Source organism: Epinephelus lanceolatus, chromosome 18 (assembly GCF_041903045.1).
Source record: "Epinephelus lanceolatus isolate andai-2023 chromosome 18, ASM4190304v1, whole genome shotgun sequence".
NCBI classification, from domain to species: Eukaryota; Metazoa; Chordata; class Actinopteri; order Perciformes; family Serranidae; genus Epinephelus; species Epinephelus lanceolatus.
The window spans coordinates 21615887-21633881 of NC_135751.1; the positions used below are offsets into that span (position 1 = coordinate 21615887).

The window sequence follows — 17995 nt, forward strand, 5'->3', positions numbered from 1 at the left end:
GACATCACAAAGACCCCCACTCATTCAATCCTGCCCCTACCCCCTCCTCACACTGCCCCCAGCTGATCCCAGAGGATGAGTGGATCCAGCTGCTAGGACGAGGGCAGTCATGGTGACTCAAGGGATGACTACTTTAATTCCAGGGTGTGAGGAGGAGGGAGAGTCTAGATTCAATAGACGTTCCAGATCAGAACAATAGCTAAACAGTTCTCGTGAAACTTAAGATTCTGTGTTGAGAGAAGCCTCTGGGCTGGTTCAGTGAGTTAAATCAAGAGAAACTGGTTTGTCCTCTTAGCCCTTGACAATGGATCTCTCTCTCTCTCTGTAGTACACACTCAATACAGTCCTAAATTCTCCAGTCTGAAAAGCAACAGATAACTGAGTTTATTTTCAAATTAGGAATGATAATAGACTGCAAGAGGAGGGACACTTTTAGGTTTGATGGAACATTTAAGTCACTGTAACTCAATTTTGAAGCATTCCTGTAAAAGCTCCCTCTATATAGGTTATTATCTTCCTCAAAAAGTGGCATCCAAATGCATTTCCCTGGCTACACGGGATCATGCACATACACAGGTGTTTTTTTTTTTTTTTTTTGAAGGCTAAGGAGGGAGTCTCCAGGGATCTGTACGGAGAGTGTTGTTGTTCGGTGAAAGCTGTTTGCTCCACTGCTGCTGTGTACTGGCCACTGCAGCAGGTGCAGCACTGCTGGTGCTGCTGGGATGATTATCACTGTTGTATGCTTGAAAAGGTGTGCATGCATCTGTGACATTTTCTAAACTAATTAGTGTAGACATTGTGTGAACATGTGCAGTAGAGTCTGGTGTTATGAGAATTTGGAGGATGTTGGTTTTTAAAGTTGTGGTATAGCAATATCTAGTTTTGTAAATACTGGTAGAGTTGTACTTTGGAAGCAGTGAGAATGGTTGTTTAAAGATAATGATGAAAGACACAGCACAGGAAGAAAGCTGTGGACAGTGACGGTTCCTTTCAAGGGGATTTCCTTTCTATTTGTTTTTAACTAGTGTTGTGCCTTATGCTGTACTTTCCCTTTTTCCACGAGGCATAATCTGACAGTGAGCATGTTTACATGCACAAAATAGTCAGTTTGTTGCCCTTTTTCCAAAAAGACATTATTCCTACCGAGCTGTTAACATGGCTAATAAAAAACATTAGCCATGCATACTCCAATTAACGTGCTCTAACATGTCGTTTATCATGTAAAAATATAGAGAATTGGAAAAGCTAAAGCAGCTTGTCATTTTGCTTCTTTGCGTCAAAATATATATTTTCAGAGTTACCTACCAATGACGGACTTCTTGTTCCGTGCAAACACAGCCTCCCTCTTTCCTTCCTTCAGCCACCCTCTTGAAAGGGTCAGCGTTGTGATGTTTGTGCTTATCCAAAAACCTGTTGATATCCAAGTCTTTTGTAGTGTGCAAAAATAGCCACAATTTTCCAGCTGACCAAAAACATGGGCACTTATGCATGCATTTCCTCACCATCCTTGTGAACTGTTGGCGAGTTGGTTTGTGTACAACGTCCGTGACAACCCACAGAGCCACATGTAAACAGATAAGAGGCCATGTGTTGCAAACTGCAGTGAAACCCCAACTCAGACACATTTTCTGAATGTGCTGTATACATGTCTAAATAATGCCCAAATAAACCCAAATAAAACCGGCATATTCCACATGTCTTAAATGGAAAATGCTAAATTCGGGAAAAAGGCCAAATTTAATATTTATATTAAATTTGGCCCTAAATATTTAAACGGAAAATACATCATGCATCAAATTCCGAATAATAGTGGAATATTAGTGTGCATGTAAGTCTCAGTATGTATTTCAATCACTGGCCATCCATTTATGTAATTTTCAGTGCTGTTGTATTTATGGTGCATTGGTTTAGTCTTTTTTTTTTTTTAATCTACAGCCTAAAGCATGTCACATGCACCCTCCTTTTGCACTGAATGTGATGACATATGATCCTTCTACCAGGGGTATGCACAGGACTGTAGACAGAAGTGCATACCTGATTGCTCATGAAGGATTTCTGACAATGAACCACATGCACGGTCAGATGTGTCATATCACACCAAAAGTCCAACAAGGCATTCAGTGGCAAGAAAACACAAGCATAAAAGACTAAAAATGTGTAGTTAAGTAATAATGACTGCATCATCATCACTACAGCACCAGCAATAATGGCTTAATGACACAGTGGGCCTCTTTCATGCATGGTGTTGCGTTAATTTGTTTATGTGCATGAATTTGTCTGCTTGTGTGCACCTCAGTGCAGTGATGCTTCCAGGTCAGACCATGCACCGTCTCAGCTGTAAATCCGAACCATTAAACTCTTATTTGGCTGTTGGCTGTTTGGCTGTTTGGCTGTTACTGTTAATGCTGCATTTGCTGTTTGCTGCTTTGGACTGTGAGCCTTCCAGTCGCTGTTCGGCTGCTCTCTAAGCTTGTCTGTCGCTGACTGGCAGCGTAGCTACAGTGTGGCAAGTAAAGAAAGTGGGTCATGCTGCAGCAGCATTAGATGGATGGCGCATCAATGTGGGTCTTGGCCAGTAAACGGCTTTGGAGCAGCAGCAATCTGCTGCAGCACTGCTGTATATTAAAGCTCCACATATCCGTAGCAAACAAGGCGATAACATATAGTGCATGTACATCAAAGTATGTTGAGTCATGCCTGTCGTCGCCAGTCAATATATGTCAAGCAATACACTGTTCATGTAGTTTTAGATACACCACATGTATTACATTTTTGTTGCTGGTAATTGTGAAATTTGGCTCATGTACAAATCCATGGATGCAGGTTTACTCTAACACATTAAGATCCTGGTACTGACTGTGGTTGCTGCACCAGCATCAGTAAGAGAATGCCAGTGGCTTACTCTCTATAAAACTACACAGTCTGCGCTATGATCAAAGTAGGGCAAAACCAGACACATCATAGCTCACCTAACACACATAATATCGCTCTACAGTAATCATTCTCCTCATCAGATTGTACGCTTCTGCTACAGGATGAAGAAGCTTCAGCTGTCTGTCCCCGCTTCTAGACCTTGAAATTCCTTAGTTAATAGTTACAGTCAAAAATATTCAGGAAGAACATTTGAGCTGTGTGACTTCATTCTCTGCTCCTTACTCCACTTAATCTTTACATAGCAAATAATGTTGTAATGTTCTGAATATCACATACAGGTCCTTTAAGGAAATGTTGGTACATTGATTTGGTTAATGCAACAGATAGATAAGTACTGATGATTTGTAAAGCAGTAAGCAGGGTTTTTTGTTCAGAAAAAGTCAGAAATCTACTTGCTCAAAGGCAGTTTTTCCTTGCCCCATTAGAAATTGTTGTATTTAATAGCGGTTATCAATTAATAACAAAGACTGAAGTTAATTGTCATCTTTAAATTTATTTAAGTAAATGAATCAGAACAAGGACACAGTGTGTCATGGATGCGAAGCTACAAACATTCTTGTATACTAAAAATGCAAAATGCTATGACACTCCTCCTTCTCCTCAGAGACATACTCTAACACCACACAACTAAACTCCTGTTTCCCGGGGTATTGAAATGCTTGCTTGCCCTTCTGCTAAAAAACTTTGTCTTTACCCGCCGCCATTTTCTCGCTAGTGCCTGATTGCTGCACATGTGCAGCTCTCAACAAAAATGAGAAGGAAGCAAGATGGCTCACTCTTTTGCTACTTCCATCACCAGCTCCAGAAAAAAACTACATATTTAATTCTTTTTTACCACTTGAGTTGCTAGATTTACTTGCCTGATGTGGCATTTTACTAGCCCTGGTCCTTATTGTTGAACCCTGGTAAATCAATAGCACTGCTTCTGCAACCTAAGCACCAGTATCTTTACAGGCCAGTGTTATCACGAAAAGGAAAGCTTTGTAGTGGCACATCCTTAGGGCTCAGCAATGGAGCTTCCGGCTGCCTCCATCCCCTACTTGCGGAGTGTGTGCGTGTGTGTATGTGCCCTACTGGTAACTGTCCTTCTGGTGGTGGCCCAGCCCAGATTAGAGATAATCTGCCATGCAGACTGAACGTCATCATCCACGATTGGATGACACGCCAGAGATGACCACTTACTCACCATGCATCTAACATGTCTCACAACATCCAAGTCATTTCTTACATTTCCTGTTGGCTGAGACAGTAGTATAATTATAGTTTTCCATTTCTGAAGTAATGATATTGATAACACTAGATATGTATTGAAGCATTTGTTCCCACAGTGACAAAGTAAGTCATGTAGCCATAATGCAGCTAACCCTCTTCCCGGTCCCCTGTTGGTTTTGGATAGGCACTGACACTTTGTCTTAAATCATACTGCTGTGTTGGCAGGTTTCTGGTCAAGTGAGCATCAGTCAGGAGCTTAGTTGAAAACAGAAGTGGCAGACTATCAGAAACGCTAACCATCATCTTACACCATTTGTTTCGCTTTGGGCCTTCGCTGATGAGAACTTCATGTGGAGTTGTAATTAAATGTATCTACTGTATGTTAAATGAGTTTGGTGTAAAGCTGTTCTAGACTGGATTTCTTTGCAAAAGCATACAGTTCTGATACATATCAGTGTTCATATAACCATGAGCTTTGAGAGCACCTCCTGTCTAAATCCCCAGCTGGGCCCCAGACCTGCCTGATCCCAATGTTTGTCTCCCCCTCAGTAGGCACCAGGCAGGGGTGGGGGGTGGGGTTAAGTCATATTTCAGACATAATCAGATTTTGCCCTCATCATAATCTCACTTAATGATCCACAAGATGCCTTTGCCGTCTTTGTTTGACTCAGTTGTTGATGGGGTTATGCAAGCAGATTTGCCAAATAGAGCCATAAATATTTCGAGTTGATGGGGTTAATTGACGGGGTATTAATTTTTCCCCTCTCTCTGTTACATCAGTTTGAGGGGTGCTAACTGTTTGCTGGCCGGATGTTTCCGAGCAGAGAGCCAGTGCTAAGCCAGGGGCACCGAGCGGAGCTGCGGTCAGGCTTGTGTTGAGATGCATTGTGGGTCAGCTGGTTGGTTGTTATGGTGATCTGGCAGGCTCTGTGCTGGGTGTTCATGAGTTGCTCCTCTCTCCCCTCTCATTAGGGAGACTTGTGATTTAGCTTAGCGAGCTCTCCTGGGTCTGCGATGGGAAATCCACTAGCAACCCCCCTTCTTCCCCTTTCATTCTGCACTTTTTGTCATGAATCACTCTCTGCTCTCTCCTCCTGAATAACTACTGTACAGCGTGACAGCAGGGTTGGCCACTTTCACTAGGTCTGTCATTCTTTCTTGTTGATTTCCTCTTTTCCTCTCCGTCATCCTGTCTCCTTTCACACTCTAACAGTAGCTCCAACCCATGATTACACTTTGTGGCTCAATGCAAAAGTATGTGACTACCTTAAATCACTCTGAGTGTTTAAAACAGCTACTGACACGATTTAGCAGCTGTCTGGGTTTTGTTTTGTTTTGTTTTCAGGCCTCAAAGATCTGTGAACATAAATGGTTGATAGCTATTTTACATTATTTGAGTATTTTTTCAGTATTGATATGCAACATTGACATGTACTCAATGGCGGCTTTATGCTGGTAAATCTAATGCAATTCAATAACAGCCCAGCCATAATTTCTACCATTACAGACATAATAATGTTTAGTTTGAACACTGTCACAGAGGTGAAAGTTATAGGGCTGTACCAAACCCAGAATTAAGTCAGCCGAATTGCATTTAAATATTCAACTATTTGTTCCTTTTTTCCCAGTTTGAGAGTTTGAATGGGTTCAGCAGGACATTCAGGGTGGATGCGATGTTCATGTAATATGATCAACAAGCCAAGTTAGCCCACTGAGCCACTGCATGCAAGACACTAGATAGTGAGCAAAAGCTGGAGACTACATTGTACTAAGTTGCTGCGAGCTGTAAACTCACATTTTCTAAGCAGAGGGCAGAAGATAATGATATCTTGAAGCCTGAGTAGGCAAAGCCTCTCTTTCTCAGAGCAGCTTCCGCCGTCTCAGTCAGACTCACCCTGGGTCTGGGTCTGCAGCTGCCTGTACTGAGACGTAGTGTGAAAGTGGGGTGCCTTTGCTCAGCAGTTAAGTCTGTGGACTGAAATGTCCCGAGAAGTACACTTTACACTGAATGACACACAAAAAAACGACTGCTCAACTTCAATCTCAGTCAACTGTGGGGTCTCCACCTAATTATTCAAACTTTTGACCTTCGAGGGTCGGACGTAATCAGTAGTTTTACGTGTTTTTTGTACTTTTTATTGAGGCTGTAGTTGAACATGACTGCATTATGTTGAGAACAAGTGTTTCTATTGTATTAGAAATGATTTCAATATAATGCAATTCAGTACAACACCGCCACTACCAAGACCTCAGTTATAAGTATATCGTTGACCACTTTATTTATTTATTTATTTATTTTTAAAGTGGTTAGGTTACTTTGTAAAGGCAGAATATGCTGCAGAGCTGTTGCATTAAATTGTGTACATGTACCTAAAAAAGTGGCCAGGAAATGTCAGTATGTGGCAAATGCATGCAAAAAAAACCTTAAAAAAAAAAAAAAAAGATCAAATAGATATTGAATACAAAGAGATGTGTTTTGTCTGTTTGCATCAGGAGGAACTCATGCAAAACACTAACTTAGATTTAGTCAGAATTGTTATTTAGGACTGTAGAGTTCTTTAAAATTATACAATACATACATAAAATCAATTAAAGTTAATATATGATCTCATGAAAGTTGTACCTAGCCCTGCTGTGTTTTCATTACTAATACTGCTCTGAATTAGGGCTGGGCAAAATACGTCGATATGGTGATATGAGACTAGATATCATCTTAGATTTTGGATATTGTAACATCAACAGTGTTGTCTTTTCCTGGTTTTAGAGGCTGCATTACAGTAAAAGGATGTAATTTTCTGAACTTTTTGAACTGTTGTATTTTTTATGTTTACCCACTAGTCATTATTTCCACATTACTGAAGATTATTTATTAAAAACTCTCAAGCGCCAATATTCAACCCTACTGTGTCATCACAATATTGATATTGAGGTATTTGGTCAAAAATATATAAGATATTTGATTCTCTCCATATCACCCAGCCCTACTCTGAGCCAGTCAGATTATGGCTAACTCTGAGAGGCCCTAGTCCTTATAGTGGGCCTTTTGTCCCCTTCTGTACTGCAAACATTTCCACTTAACAGATAAGTCATGTCACAGACACACAAGCAGCAGCCCTAGTCTTGGCAACAGCGTTGGAAGGGCAGGCCAGTCGGGGCCAAAAGGCTCCCGGTGACTGACTGCAGCACATCCACAGAGCTCGGCCCAATGCTATCTGACAAGCCTTTGCTGGCATAGCCCGCCCTGCCCGCCCCAGCACCGGGTCTGCCCAGGTCAGCACTTTACATCAGGGTTGAGTAGGCAGACATGCAGACAGGGCTCATGCACGCAGCTGGACTGCCACCAGCCCCCATCTGGGGCAACGTAAGAGGTTAGAGCAAAAATGTCTGGCCTCTGAAGTGGAATTTGTAATTAGTTAAAGGGAACAGGCACTGATTTGCACAGATTAGGCTCAAAACTGAAGGTTGGCGATTGAAGGAGTGGCCCCACGACAGGAATGTGTTGTTTGTGACCTGCTTGTCTTCTCTGTTGGCCAGAATTGATAATTATAACAAGGAGCTTGTTGGCATTGGCCAATAGTGAGGAGAGAGGGGCCCCAGTTCTGCTGTTGGATGGCAACTAAAAGTGGTACAGGAGACAAAAATAGAAGGATCATACATTAAATATAATGACTATATACAGGAGAAGATTTGATTATAGAATAACCTCACAGGCTAATTATTTTCCCCTCTGGGCTTCCTAGCCCTGCAGGCTTTGTTAATGAGCTATGATCCCGCTGAGACTTTCAAAAACCAGAAATGACTTTATTTACTAGCTACTGTGATAATCTGAATAATGGTGAAGAATTGGAGGGCTTGATCGTGAATGAATTCCAAGACTTAATTTATTTGCCAGTTGTCTGTATGAATTAAATGCACTTAATATGGAGGTTAGACATGTAAAGTACTGTTGGTTGTTTTCCCGTGGCACAAACCGAGCACAGCTTCTAATGAGGTAACAGGTTTATAGAGTTAAGGCGCTCGCTCTAACTGAGCTGATAATGTTGGGGGTGCATTTTAATGGGCTCTCGCCTTTAGAAAAAGCTCTTAAATGGTCTCTCAAGTATACTTATGTCTGTTGGATATACATGCTTAGGAATTTCAACTATGTGGATTAACAGATTTATTGTTTTGATTGTATTTGTGTGAAAAAAAAACATGTTGATTAGATTTTCTATCCATCGTATTGTCTGAGAAAAACACAATCATACACCAAAACTGCAGTAGCTCCATGAAGCACCTGTCTTCTTACAGAGAAAGCTGTTCATTGTTGTGCTTCCTGGTGATCTAGTTACAGCACCTCATTTTATGCTGTAGTCTTTTGCACATGAGTCATACAGCAATATTTCACTGCACCAAAGGGAAGCGAAGCTTGCTGAAGAGAAGGCAAATAAAGGTAAAGCAGCTGAGGAATGACAGTCCTGGGACACACACGTTATCATACTTCAGGCCCATTGCTTATTTAATGATTTAATGATTGTACAAACAGAGGTCCAAAGTTCACCCACGTCTACTGATGTGTGTGTTTGCTCACTGAAAACTCTTGTCAGTGTTTCTGCTGACTCACAGCTGGCTTCTGGTGACCTCTAGAGGAATCTGCTGGTAGAAAATGGAAGCGCTGCAGCAGTTGGAGGTGATCTCCGCTCTACAGTGAGCAGTGCCCTGTTAGAGCACTAAAATGTCAGCGTCCAGCATTATTGTGTTAGCTGTGATTGAGTGATGCTGTCTGGGCTCTCTGGTCTTTGCCGTAAATGGTCCTGCATCTGACAGTTCCTCTTCCTTCTCCCATGTGATTGGTGCAGAGCGCTCACCTGGCAGTGATAGATGCCCTGATGGCTGTGGGAGCCATGGAGACGGTGACTGCGGTGAAGACATGTGGTTCTGCTGAGCTCCTGGGAGGAGTCTCCAGCTGGGAGGATGCTCTCCTTCATTGGGTTAATGGGGTAAGGAGCAAGCCAGAGAGAAACGATGCATGTTTAAAGCACACATACTTGTTCAGACTTTTATCTTACTCTCTATCTTTTATCAAAGATCTGTGTTGTAGATGATTGTAGATGTCTGTTTAGCTACAGAAATATAGATGCTGTAGTAAGTGAGGAAAGTTTATTTAAGTCAGTAATAAAATTGTTAAAAAATAAGAGCAAAAGAAACTCCAACACCAACCTTAAATACACACGCTAGACAACATGAGGTGAGACAAAGGCCAGTTTGAATAAGTTAGTCTTTAGCTGCTTTTTGGAAACGTTAACAGAGACTGCAGAGTGTATGCCTACAAGAAGAGTGTTCCACAGTGTCAGAGCCACCACGTCAAAGTCACAGTCACCTTTGGTTTTAAATTGAAGGTGAGGTACGACCAGTAAGCCTTGGCCCTGTTTTGGACAGCGGGTTGTACAAACTAAGGCTAATCCTGAACTCTAAGTTAATGAACCACAAGATGCTAATTCAGAGTTGTTGGTTACAGAGCAGCTGATCGCTTTGTTCAATCAACTTTAAGTATGTTCACTTTGAGTAATGCTCCTCAGTGTTTTATTCAGTGTTCATCAATTCATCATTTAGGCTACAGCCCACATTACATTTTAAATACAGTTGTTCAGATTTAATCTGATGGGGACAAAACACAGGGGGCAGCAACTGAAGATGGAAAATATAGTTGACTATGAAAAAAAAGGATCAAATACGAGACAAGTTGTGAAGTTCACAATCTGATTGAGTAATAATGTGGTTGCTGATTTGCACTTGAAAAGGTGTAGCTGAAATAAAGTAGACATCTGTTTGGATCTTTGGCTTCACAGCATTCAGTGGCTTTATTTCAGCGACTTTAACAAATGTAGTACATTTTAAAATTGTCACTGAAATCCTGTTAAAATACGAAGCCTATTTAAAAAGAATAAGATAATTATTCATTGATCTTATGTGTGTAAAGCTTGATACTGATTGTTACAATTCAAACTGAGGTTGCACATTATGCGCAATAATGTGTAGGTCTGTGATCTATGTGTGTTAACCATTTTGTTCTCTCGGCATGCTCCCAGTTAAACCAGAAGTTAAGAGAGCGTACTGAAGGAGCCCAAAATGACACATCTCAGGCCATCACAGAACCCCAACCTGTTCAACCGTCTGTGAGTATCACATTACACATCCAGCGTATTTCTGTTTTATCTCTTGTCACATATCATTTTGTCCGGACACACGTGATAATCTGTGCAGGATTATGCACTCAGTGCTATAAAAAATGCGCCCAAAATGCTGTGTTTTAAGCTCATATTGTTGGTTTTGCTGCACTTGTAGGCTTTTACCCACCCATACTCTACAAGCACCGCCAGTGTTGGTTGACACAATAAAACTGAAAGGGTAGCGTCATTGCTTTGTCAACAAGGTTGTCTTGTCATTTCAAGAGAGTACCGTCATCACAAAACCCTTTCTCTAGTTTGTCTAGTTCTTCCACTGCAGGCTTAATACCTCTCCTTGTGCTCCTGTTTTCCATTTCCTTGTCTTTCTCTATTTCCTGTCCCTCCTCCTTTCCGACAGTGTCCCACTCGCTGGTACTGGAAACTTGTTCCTGTAAGTTCCCTCCTTTCCTCTGCTCCCTCCCCCTGCCCCTCCATCCCTCCAGTGTCTTCATCAAATTTATCAGCAGTTATCTGATGGTCAGGTGTGTTTTGATTTCGCCGTATGCTGGTGTGAGAATGCTAATGTGCATCACATCCTAATCTGCATTAAAGTGCACGTCACAGCATAAATGTCAACAGGGCGGGGCAGGACCGGGGCACTGTGTTTGTTGACAAACGAGTGGTGCATGAATCACAATCTGTACTCAAACAGGCCTTGAAACTGCCATGTTCGACCAGTTCCTCTGGTTCTCTGTGCCACTGAGGTGTGTGTTTGTGTGTGAATGGCTGTGGGGGTTAACAGAGACAGGCTTTAGTCAGATGGTCCCTGCAGACAGTGAGCTGTTTGTATAGACACAGTAATTGTACCTGAAACAGTTTTTTCTCTCTTGCCTCCTGAGACTCACTTGTCCCACTTTTTCCTAACAAAACCTTCCTTCTCTTTCTGCTCTGATTGAGTCACTCACTCTGCATCTGCCATTTGTTCACCAGCACTCTCTTGTACACATTAGCATGGCCTTTATTTGTTCTCTTCTCTTACACTCATACTGGAAATCTTTTTATAATGTTTCTGCTATGTGTCAGAGTGCATATAGACTTCAAAGTCTCCACCCATGTTTGGAAAACCCTGACTTTAATGATGGTTTTAATATTAACCAATCCATTGAATACTTTCTATACAACCCCGATTCCAAAAAATGGTTAGACGCCATGTTAAACATTCATAAAAACAGAATGCAGTGATCTGCAAATCATTTTGGACATACAGTGGAGGAAAATTCTTTTCATTAAACATATTTCCAGTGCAGCTATTCACATGAAATTTAGACCAGACATTGGTGTCAACTCAAAAAAACTACACAGATAAAATGATGATGGGAAAAAAGTTCTGAACGTGCTACAAAAATCAATTTAATTTTGGAGAAGCCTTTGTTTGTAATGCAAGCTCCAAGATGCTTCCTGTATAAAGAAACTAATCTCTCATGGTGTTCAGATGGGATTTTCACCCATTATGCCACACAGGAAGTCTTTAAATCTTAAAGATTTTGCTGGGCCCTCCTTTGAATCTTAAGAAAGAATTTCAAAATTTTAACATTTTCCTCAGCACCCAAATGCTAACTGAGTCTTGTTAAAGAAAGTTTTTAGCATGTGTTGCAGGCATCAAACTCAGAATTACGGCATATTTACAAAAACCAGTAAAGTTAATCAGTTTGAACATTAAATAAATATTAAATATCTTGTGTTTGTGCTGTTTTTAATTTAATTGAGGTCAAAAGGGATTTGCAAATAAATGCATTCTGTTTTCATTTACAGTATACACGGCGTCCCTTCTTTTTTGGACCTAGGGTTGCATAAACATTAACAAAAAGACCAAAGGTCACATTTCAGTATTTGACTGTCCTGTTTGTTTGTTTGTTTTGTTCAGCTCCGCTACAGGAAGGATAAAATACAGTCCAAACACACGCCTATTTTTCCAGTGGTGAATGAAGTCAAAGACCTGTCCACTGGTTGTGCTGTTGCTGCAGTCATACATTATTATTGCCCTGGCCTGCTAAGACTTGAAGGTACCAACAGATGTTGTAACCACAAACATGTTTTTAGTTGCTAATGTGTTTACATCAATGTAACTATTTTTTTCCACCTCTCTCTGTAAGATGTTTGTATGAAGGAGTCCATGTCTGTAGCAGACAGCCTTTACAACCTGCAGTTCATCCATGAATTCTGTGACAGCTGTCTGAAGAGCTGCTGTCACTTGGCGCTGGAGGACATGCTCTACACACCACAGGAGCTTCAGGTACCTACATTCACACTCCTGGGGCTGTATTTACAAACATTCTACGTATACTCTCAGAGAGCTGCTCACTTAGCATAAAACCTCCTAGCAAAGAGTCCTAGCTCATGAGTGAATTAGGAAAGTAAGGGAGGGACAAGGAAGTGACAGAAACTTTAACCTTAATGAGGAGGTGTGGTTGACCCCGTTGCTATGTGTGATGCAGTCATTTAAAAGGTGGGATTGGTTGTCCTTTTGTGAGCCTGCAAGGTGTGGACACCCAGTGGAAACGAAACGAACTGCGTCACAATATGAGACTGAGAGAAAGCCCTGTCATTGTTAGTGTGATCACTTTGCTGATGGAAGGTTGAGACAGACTGAAGTCATCACTGCGGCACTGTCGCATTTTACAGTTGCCAAATATCTTAGCGTAGTGATCACTTTTATTTCTGGCGTTATGGAGTCATTGCGTTAATTTGGAGATGTAAGTGCATCTCTCATGACATTGACTACAACTATTATTCTTTAACCATTTCATCTGTAGCGTTTCATGAACTCACAAGCCTTTTTACACACCCAAACAATACAGGCATAATGCCACTCCTGTGTGTGAGTTTAGATGGCATGCCGGTGTCCTGGAATCAAAAGAGGCATGACAGGTGTGGCATGTAACACAACAACATTGGTCTCTAATGTGACATATATGCATCACATCGCGTTTTCTAAACAATGACAATGGCATAACATGGCAGTAACGGATGGTAAGGAGCTCGCGGACCTTATTGCCCTTTCAGTTTGCAGACATTTTCTGTCACCGTTCTTTTTTGAGTTGGCTGGTAGCTGTTTTTTATATCTGTCACATCCATCCTGGTCCCATCTTGCTGGGTGTCCATTTTACACAGACATCGATTCAGCGCTGTTAGTACCTGGGCTGCCAGCTTAATGCGAGACAACTGCGTCCCCACATTCTGTGATCGTACCTTTTATACAGAACGGCGAAGCAGAACAACAGTGCGACATTCCTGCCTTGAACAGCAGGCAGCATTTTATTCTGCTTAAGAAAATCTTAAACACCTTAAAATTCCTCTTCCCTCCCCTAACACTTTTTCATTTTAGGAGCTCTCTTTCTCTTTGTGAGTAATTTCTATCTTTACAAGGATATGGTCTTAACTGTAAGGAAAAATTCTGTCATAATTGTAGAATTCTTGTAGGATTTCATCACAAGGAGCAACTGTTTGTGCTAGGAACCTTTTGTGAATGCAGCCCCTGATCATTACTCAACAGATTGACACATTAAAAAAAATATTGAGCACTGTATTGTTTCCTTAAAGCCTGATTTTATTTGTCTATGTTCAGGTCAACTTGCTGAGCTTCCTAGCAGAACTGCTCAGCTGGTTTGAAGTACGAAGGCCAGAATTTGTTCAGCCAATAGACACATTGGGTAAGTGTCATAAGTTTTGTGGTGCTGTGTAAGGTTGTGTAATCCCACAAGGAAGATCATTACATTAAATATCAATCAATACAAAGTCTGACTGGGGTTTGTCTTTTTTCTTAGATGGATCCGCACCAGTAACTCCAAGTAGCTTGACTGGTAGCAGGTACAGAAGCTCTCTGAATATGATTTAGCTTTTGTAATAGTCTGGTTTATTGTTTGGTTGAAGCATTTATTCAAACTGAAAGTTTGTGTCTCTGCCTTACAGTACCTCCCCTTCTATTTTCAAGAAGCCTTTCCTCCCCATCTCCTCTCCTGCGTCAGGTAAGATTAAGACAGTGTCCTGTCATCATTACATCAAGCTTCAGTGTTTTGTATATGTTTCTGTCATTTTACAATGTGGTTTACCTATTTCCCTCAATCCCTGTGTGTCTTTTAGTTGTGTTTTGTGTTGTATTACAGTCTTTGTTTTCTTCATTTGATGGAAATGTGAGACTTTTGTACATATTTTTTTCCCCTTTTATTGTTGTATTGCTTGATTTGTGCATCCCTGTGTGGTTTGCATGCCTTTACGTGTCTGTGTGTCCCCCATTGTACTCAGGATCTTTGACTCAGTCTACCTCAATGTCTCATATAGAAGGAGTTGGAAAGACATGGAGCAAGAAACCTCTCAGGTAGGGCCCCTATATACAGTACCATTTAAACACTTTTTTTTAAGTATTTTTATTGTTCTTACATTTGCTTATTTTTCTTCTCAGCCGCCCCTTGTCAGCAGTATCCTTCAGCATTCCTTTTGGCCTGGACAGTGATGTGGACATTGTGATGGGCAACCCTGTGATAACCCGCTCTGTGAGCTCAGACCAACTCAACCCAGCAGGCCAAAACATGACCCGGGTACCCTACACTCCTCCTGAAGACCTCAGCCATTTGCTGAGCAAACCTCCTGGTCCCAATGGTCCACAGAGAGCTTCTTGGGCCACACAGACTCCCGGAATTCCAAGGTTGGCAGAAGAGAATGGCATTGCAGCGAGTGAAGCGGGAGAGCTGCCTACCATTGAAGAGGCTCTTCAAATTATCCACAACGAGAGCAAGATGGAACCCCGTTTACACCCGGATGGTGCTCCTGATGGCTTCTACCTCCACTCACCTGATGATCCTGCTAGTTCTAGACATAACAACTTAGCACCCATCAGCTGCTCTGCCCCTACACGCTCAGGAATGATGTACCGGCCCACGGGAGAGCCCAAGGAGCCCACTCGCATAAGAAACACCTCTGAATGTTCACGAGATGATGACTCGGTCTTGAGAGACGGCAGTGTGGACTCAGATGCATCAGAAGACCTGCCTAAGGCCCAGTCCACTCCAACCACACCGGCTGCTGGTGCACATCCTGCCAGAGGCCATGGCAAAGATGTGTCTGATAGTGGTGTAAAGATGACCAGCTTTGCAGAACGCAAAAAGAAGCAGATTATGGATTCTCCCAAAGCCAGCGACCCCTCTTCTTCTTCTCCTCTGATGACCTCGTGGGCACAAAAGTCTGAAGAAAGCCCCAGCAAGAGCCCACAACTCAATAATGAGGTGTCTGAGCTGGGAACTCGGCTTGAAGAAAAGCGCAAGGCTATCGAAGCCCAGAAGAAACGCATTGAGGCCATTTTTGCAAAGCACCGGCAAAGACTAGGTAAGAGTGCCTTTCTGCAATTAAAGAAGGAGCAGCGTGAGGACAATGGCGAGGGGGAAGGAGGGGACGGCCAGGTCAGCACCTCATCCACAGAAGAAGACCTCTCTCGCTTGACACTGGAAGAAAGGCTCGCTCGAATGGAAGAGGAAGAGCAGCAGGAACAGGACCAACAGCACCCCTCTGTGGACGATAAGGGTAATCTGAAAGGAGGACTTCAGCTCAACAAACAGGTCAGTCACTCCAAAGACAAGGCAGGTACACCAGGAGAGAAGGGCTCGGGGACTCCTGGTGAGAAAACAGTAGCTCCACTAGGGGACTATAACAATGCAGTATCCAAGCTGACTGCAGCTCTTACCTCTCTGCAAAGTGACATGCAAAGGCTGACCGAGCAGCAGAACCAGCTAATCCAGAAAAAAGCTGTAACTCCCAACAACAAATCCTGGGTCATTCCAGCCAGCCCAAAAACCTCCACCCCGGCACCCCCTGCACGCCTGTCACGGGAATCCACTCGAGATTTAAATTCAGCCTCCTCCTCTCCGTCTCCATCCCGCAAAATCACAAACTACACCACTCCTCCTAAATCCCCTAAAGTCCATCGCAGAGCCCAATCTGTGCCCCCTAAAAGCCCCAAACACCACCAACACAGTCGCCCAATGGACGTAAAGGTCCCAACCCTGTCGAGGGTTATAACCGCACCTCAAAACGTGGACCGCATCCCTCACCTTCGTCGTGTAAATCCCTGGCAATCCCATGACCAGACTTTGTCCTCATTCTCCATTGGTGATTCTGACAGCCTAGACAGGCTGCGCTCATCCACACCAACTCCTGTCCCCACACCGACTCTGACCCCTGTACCAACTCCTGTACCAACTCCTGTCCCGACTCCTCGTCCTGCTGTGGATGAAACTTTGTCAGAGGTAGGCTCCAATGACGACCATAGTATATTTAGCATGGACTTGGAGGCCGGGCCCTCCCATGGTCCTTTGCCTAAGAGAGAGGGGCTTGAAATCAGGGCCTGCAGCTCTGGTGCCCCATCAGAGTGTTCCTTTGAGAGCGATGTCCCTGCAGCGATGCTTAATGGCAAACGCAGCAGCCTAATAGAGATCTCGCTGTCTTCTCTGCGAGGGGACGCGGAGGAGGATGACCAAGTACCTGACGCTTTCTCTGACTCGATGAGCGACCGTACAGAGCCAGAGACGAAAGGAGGAGTTGGTTTCTTTTTCAAGGTAGGTAACTGATTATTATTAGGTTCTGTATGTGCTTTTCTAAATTTGTCATTTTTGTAAAATCACTGAATTCATGTATGTTTATTTCTGTCTTCTTTAGGATGACAAGGAGCGACCAGAGGATGAGATGGCCCAGCGAAGAGCAGCTTTGTTGGAGAAACAGCAGAAGAGAGCAGAGGAGATGAAGAGACGCAAGCTTGAGCAGGAAAAAGAGAAAGAATCAAAGTGAGAGGCTCCTGTATTCATAAACAAATGAAGACTTACAATCTTGCATTAAAATTGATCACGTTTTTAAAGTTTGAACATTGCTTTGGATAAGGTTTTCCAGCATATAACTGATGATGATGATCAGGACTTATCTACTTATTGTCTTTTGTTTAGTGAATTAAACAAATTGTGTCCATTACATGTCTGATATATCAGTATTCTCATGTTTTTATCACAGATTTTGCAATGTCAGTGTCACACATTGAACGTTTTACCAATCATCTTCTTGTACTTTTAGCAAGCCTCAGTGGATGATCATTGAGGGCTGGGGGAATAAGAACGAGGACAGACCCCAGACCCCAGGCACTCCTCCAGCATCACGCACCCCACCAGTTGAGGGTACTCCCCAGCGCAGAGGAGACTTCACAAGGCAGGAGTATGAGAGGAGACAGCAGCTGAAGATCATGGAAGACTTGGACAAGGTTCTGAGGCAGAAACCGACCACGGTTCGCGGTGTCAAGAAGCAGAGACCCAAGACTGTGTTCAGAGATGACTCCGTCCTCTCTCATAGTCCCGCCAAGGGTTTCATGGGTAAGTGGGTCTGATGTTTAACCACCGTGGTCTCATGCACTCATCCTACGCTCACTTGTATTTAGTTTCTCATTACCATTTTTTTCTCCCTCTAGGCACCAGGCTGAACAAGGTGTACTCCCACTCAACCATGAACCTGTCCTCCATGGCGAATGATTCTGGAGGGCTGTCCGTCAGGAAATCTCCAAGGTAACCTGCACAGTGACAACGGCTCGTAGTCTGGAAAGTCAGAGGCAAAAAATTCAGCCTTAAACAGAATTCTGATTATTTTATGTCCAATAAAGAAATGAAAAGGGTATT

The 17995-nt window shown here is 42.7% G+C and overlaps 1 protein-coding gene across 6 annotated transcripts in view; it reads left to right on the plus strand.

Annotated features, from left to right (window-relative positions):
- camsap3 (calmodulin regulated spectrin-associated protein family, member 3) overlaps positions 1-17995 on the plus strand; it is a 35277-nt gene that overhangs the window by 13185 nt on the left and 4097 nt on the right. The window contains exons 3-15 of one of the 6 annotated variants that reach the window (XM_033644877.2): positions 8985-9125; positions 10215-10301; positions 10711-10743; positions 12217-12355; positions 12446-12585; positions 13918-14002; positions 14117-14159; positions 14262-14317; positions 14595-14667; positions 14752-16897; positions 16998-17122; positions 17403-17695; positions 17791-17884. In XM_033644877.2, the coding sequence (XP_033500768.1) occupies positions 8985-9125; positions 10215-10301; positions 10711-10743; positions 12217-12355; positions 12446-12585; positions 13918-14002; positions 14117-14159; positions 14262-14317; positions 14595-14667; positions 14752-16897; positions 16998-17122; positions 17403-17695; positions 17791-17884 (3455 nt within the window). The remainder of the gene's footprint in view (positions 1-8984; positions 9126-10214; positions 10302-10710; positions 10744-12216; positions 12356-12445; positions 12586-13917; positions 14003-14116; positions 14160-14261; positions 14318-14594; positions 14668-14751; positions 16898-16997; positions 17123-17402; positions 17696-17790; positions 17885-17995) is intronic. The other 5 variants (XM_033644881.2, XM_033644880.2, XM_033644879.2 and 2 more) reach the window with 5 other exon arrangements.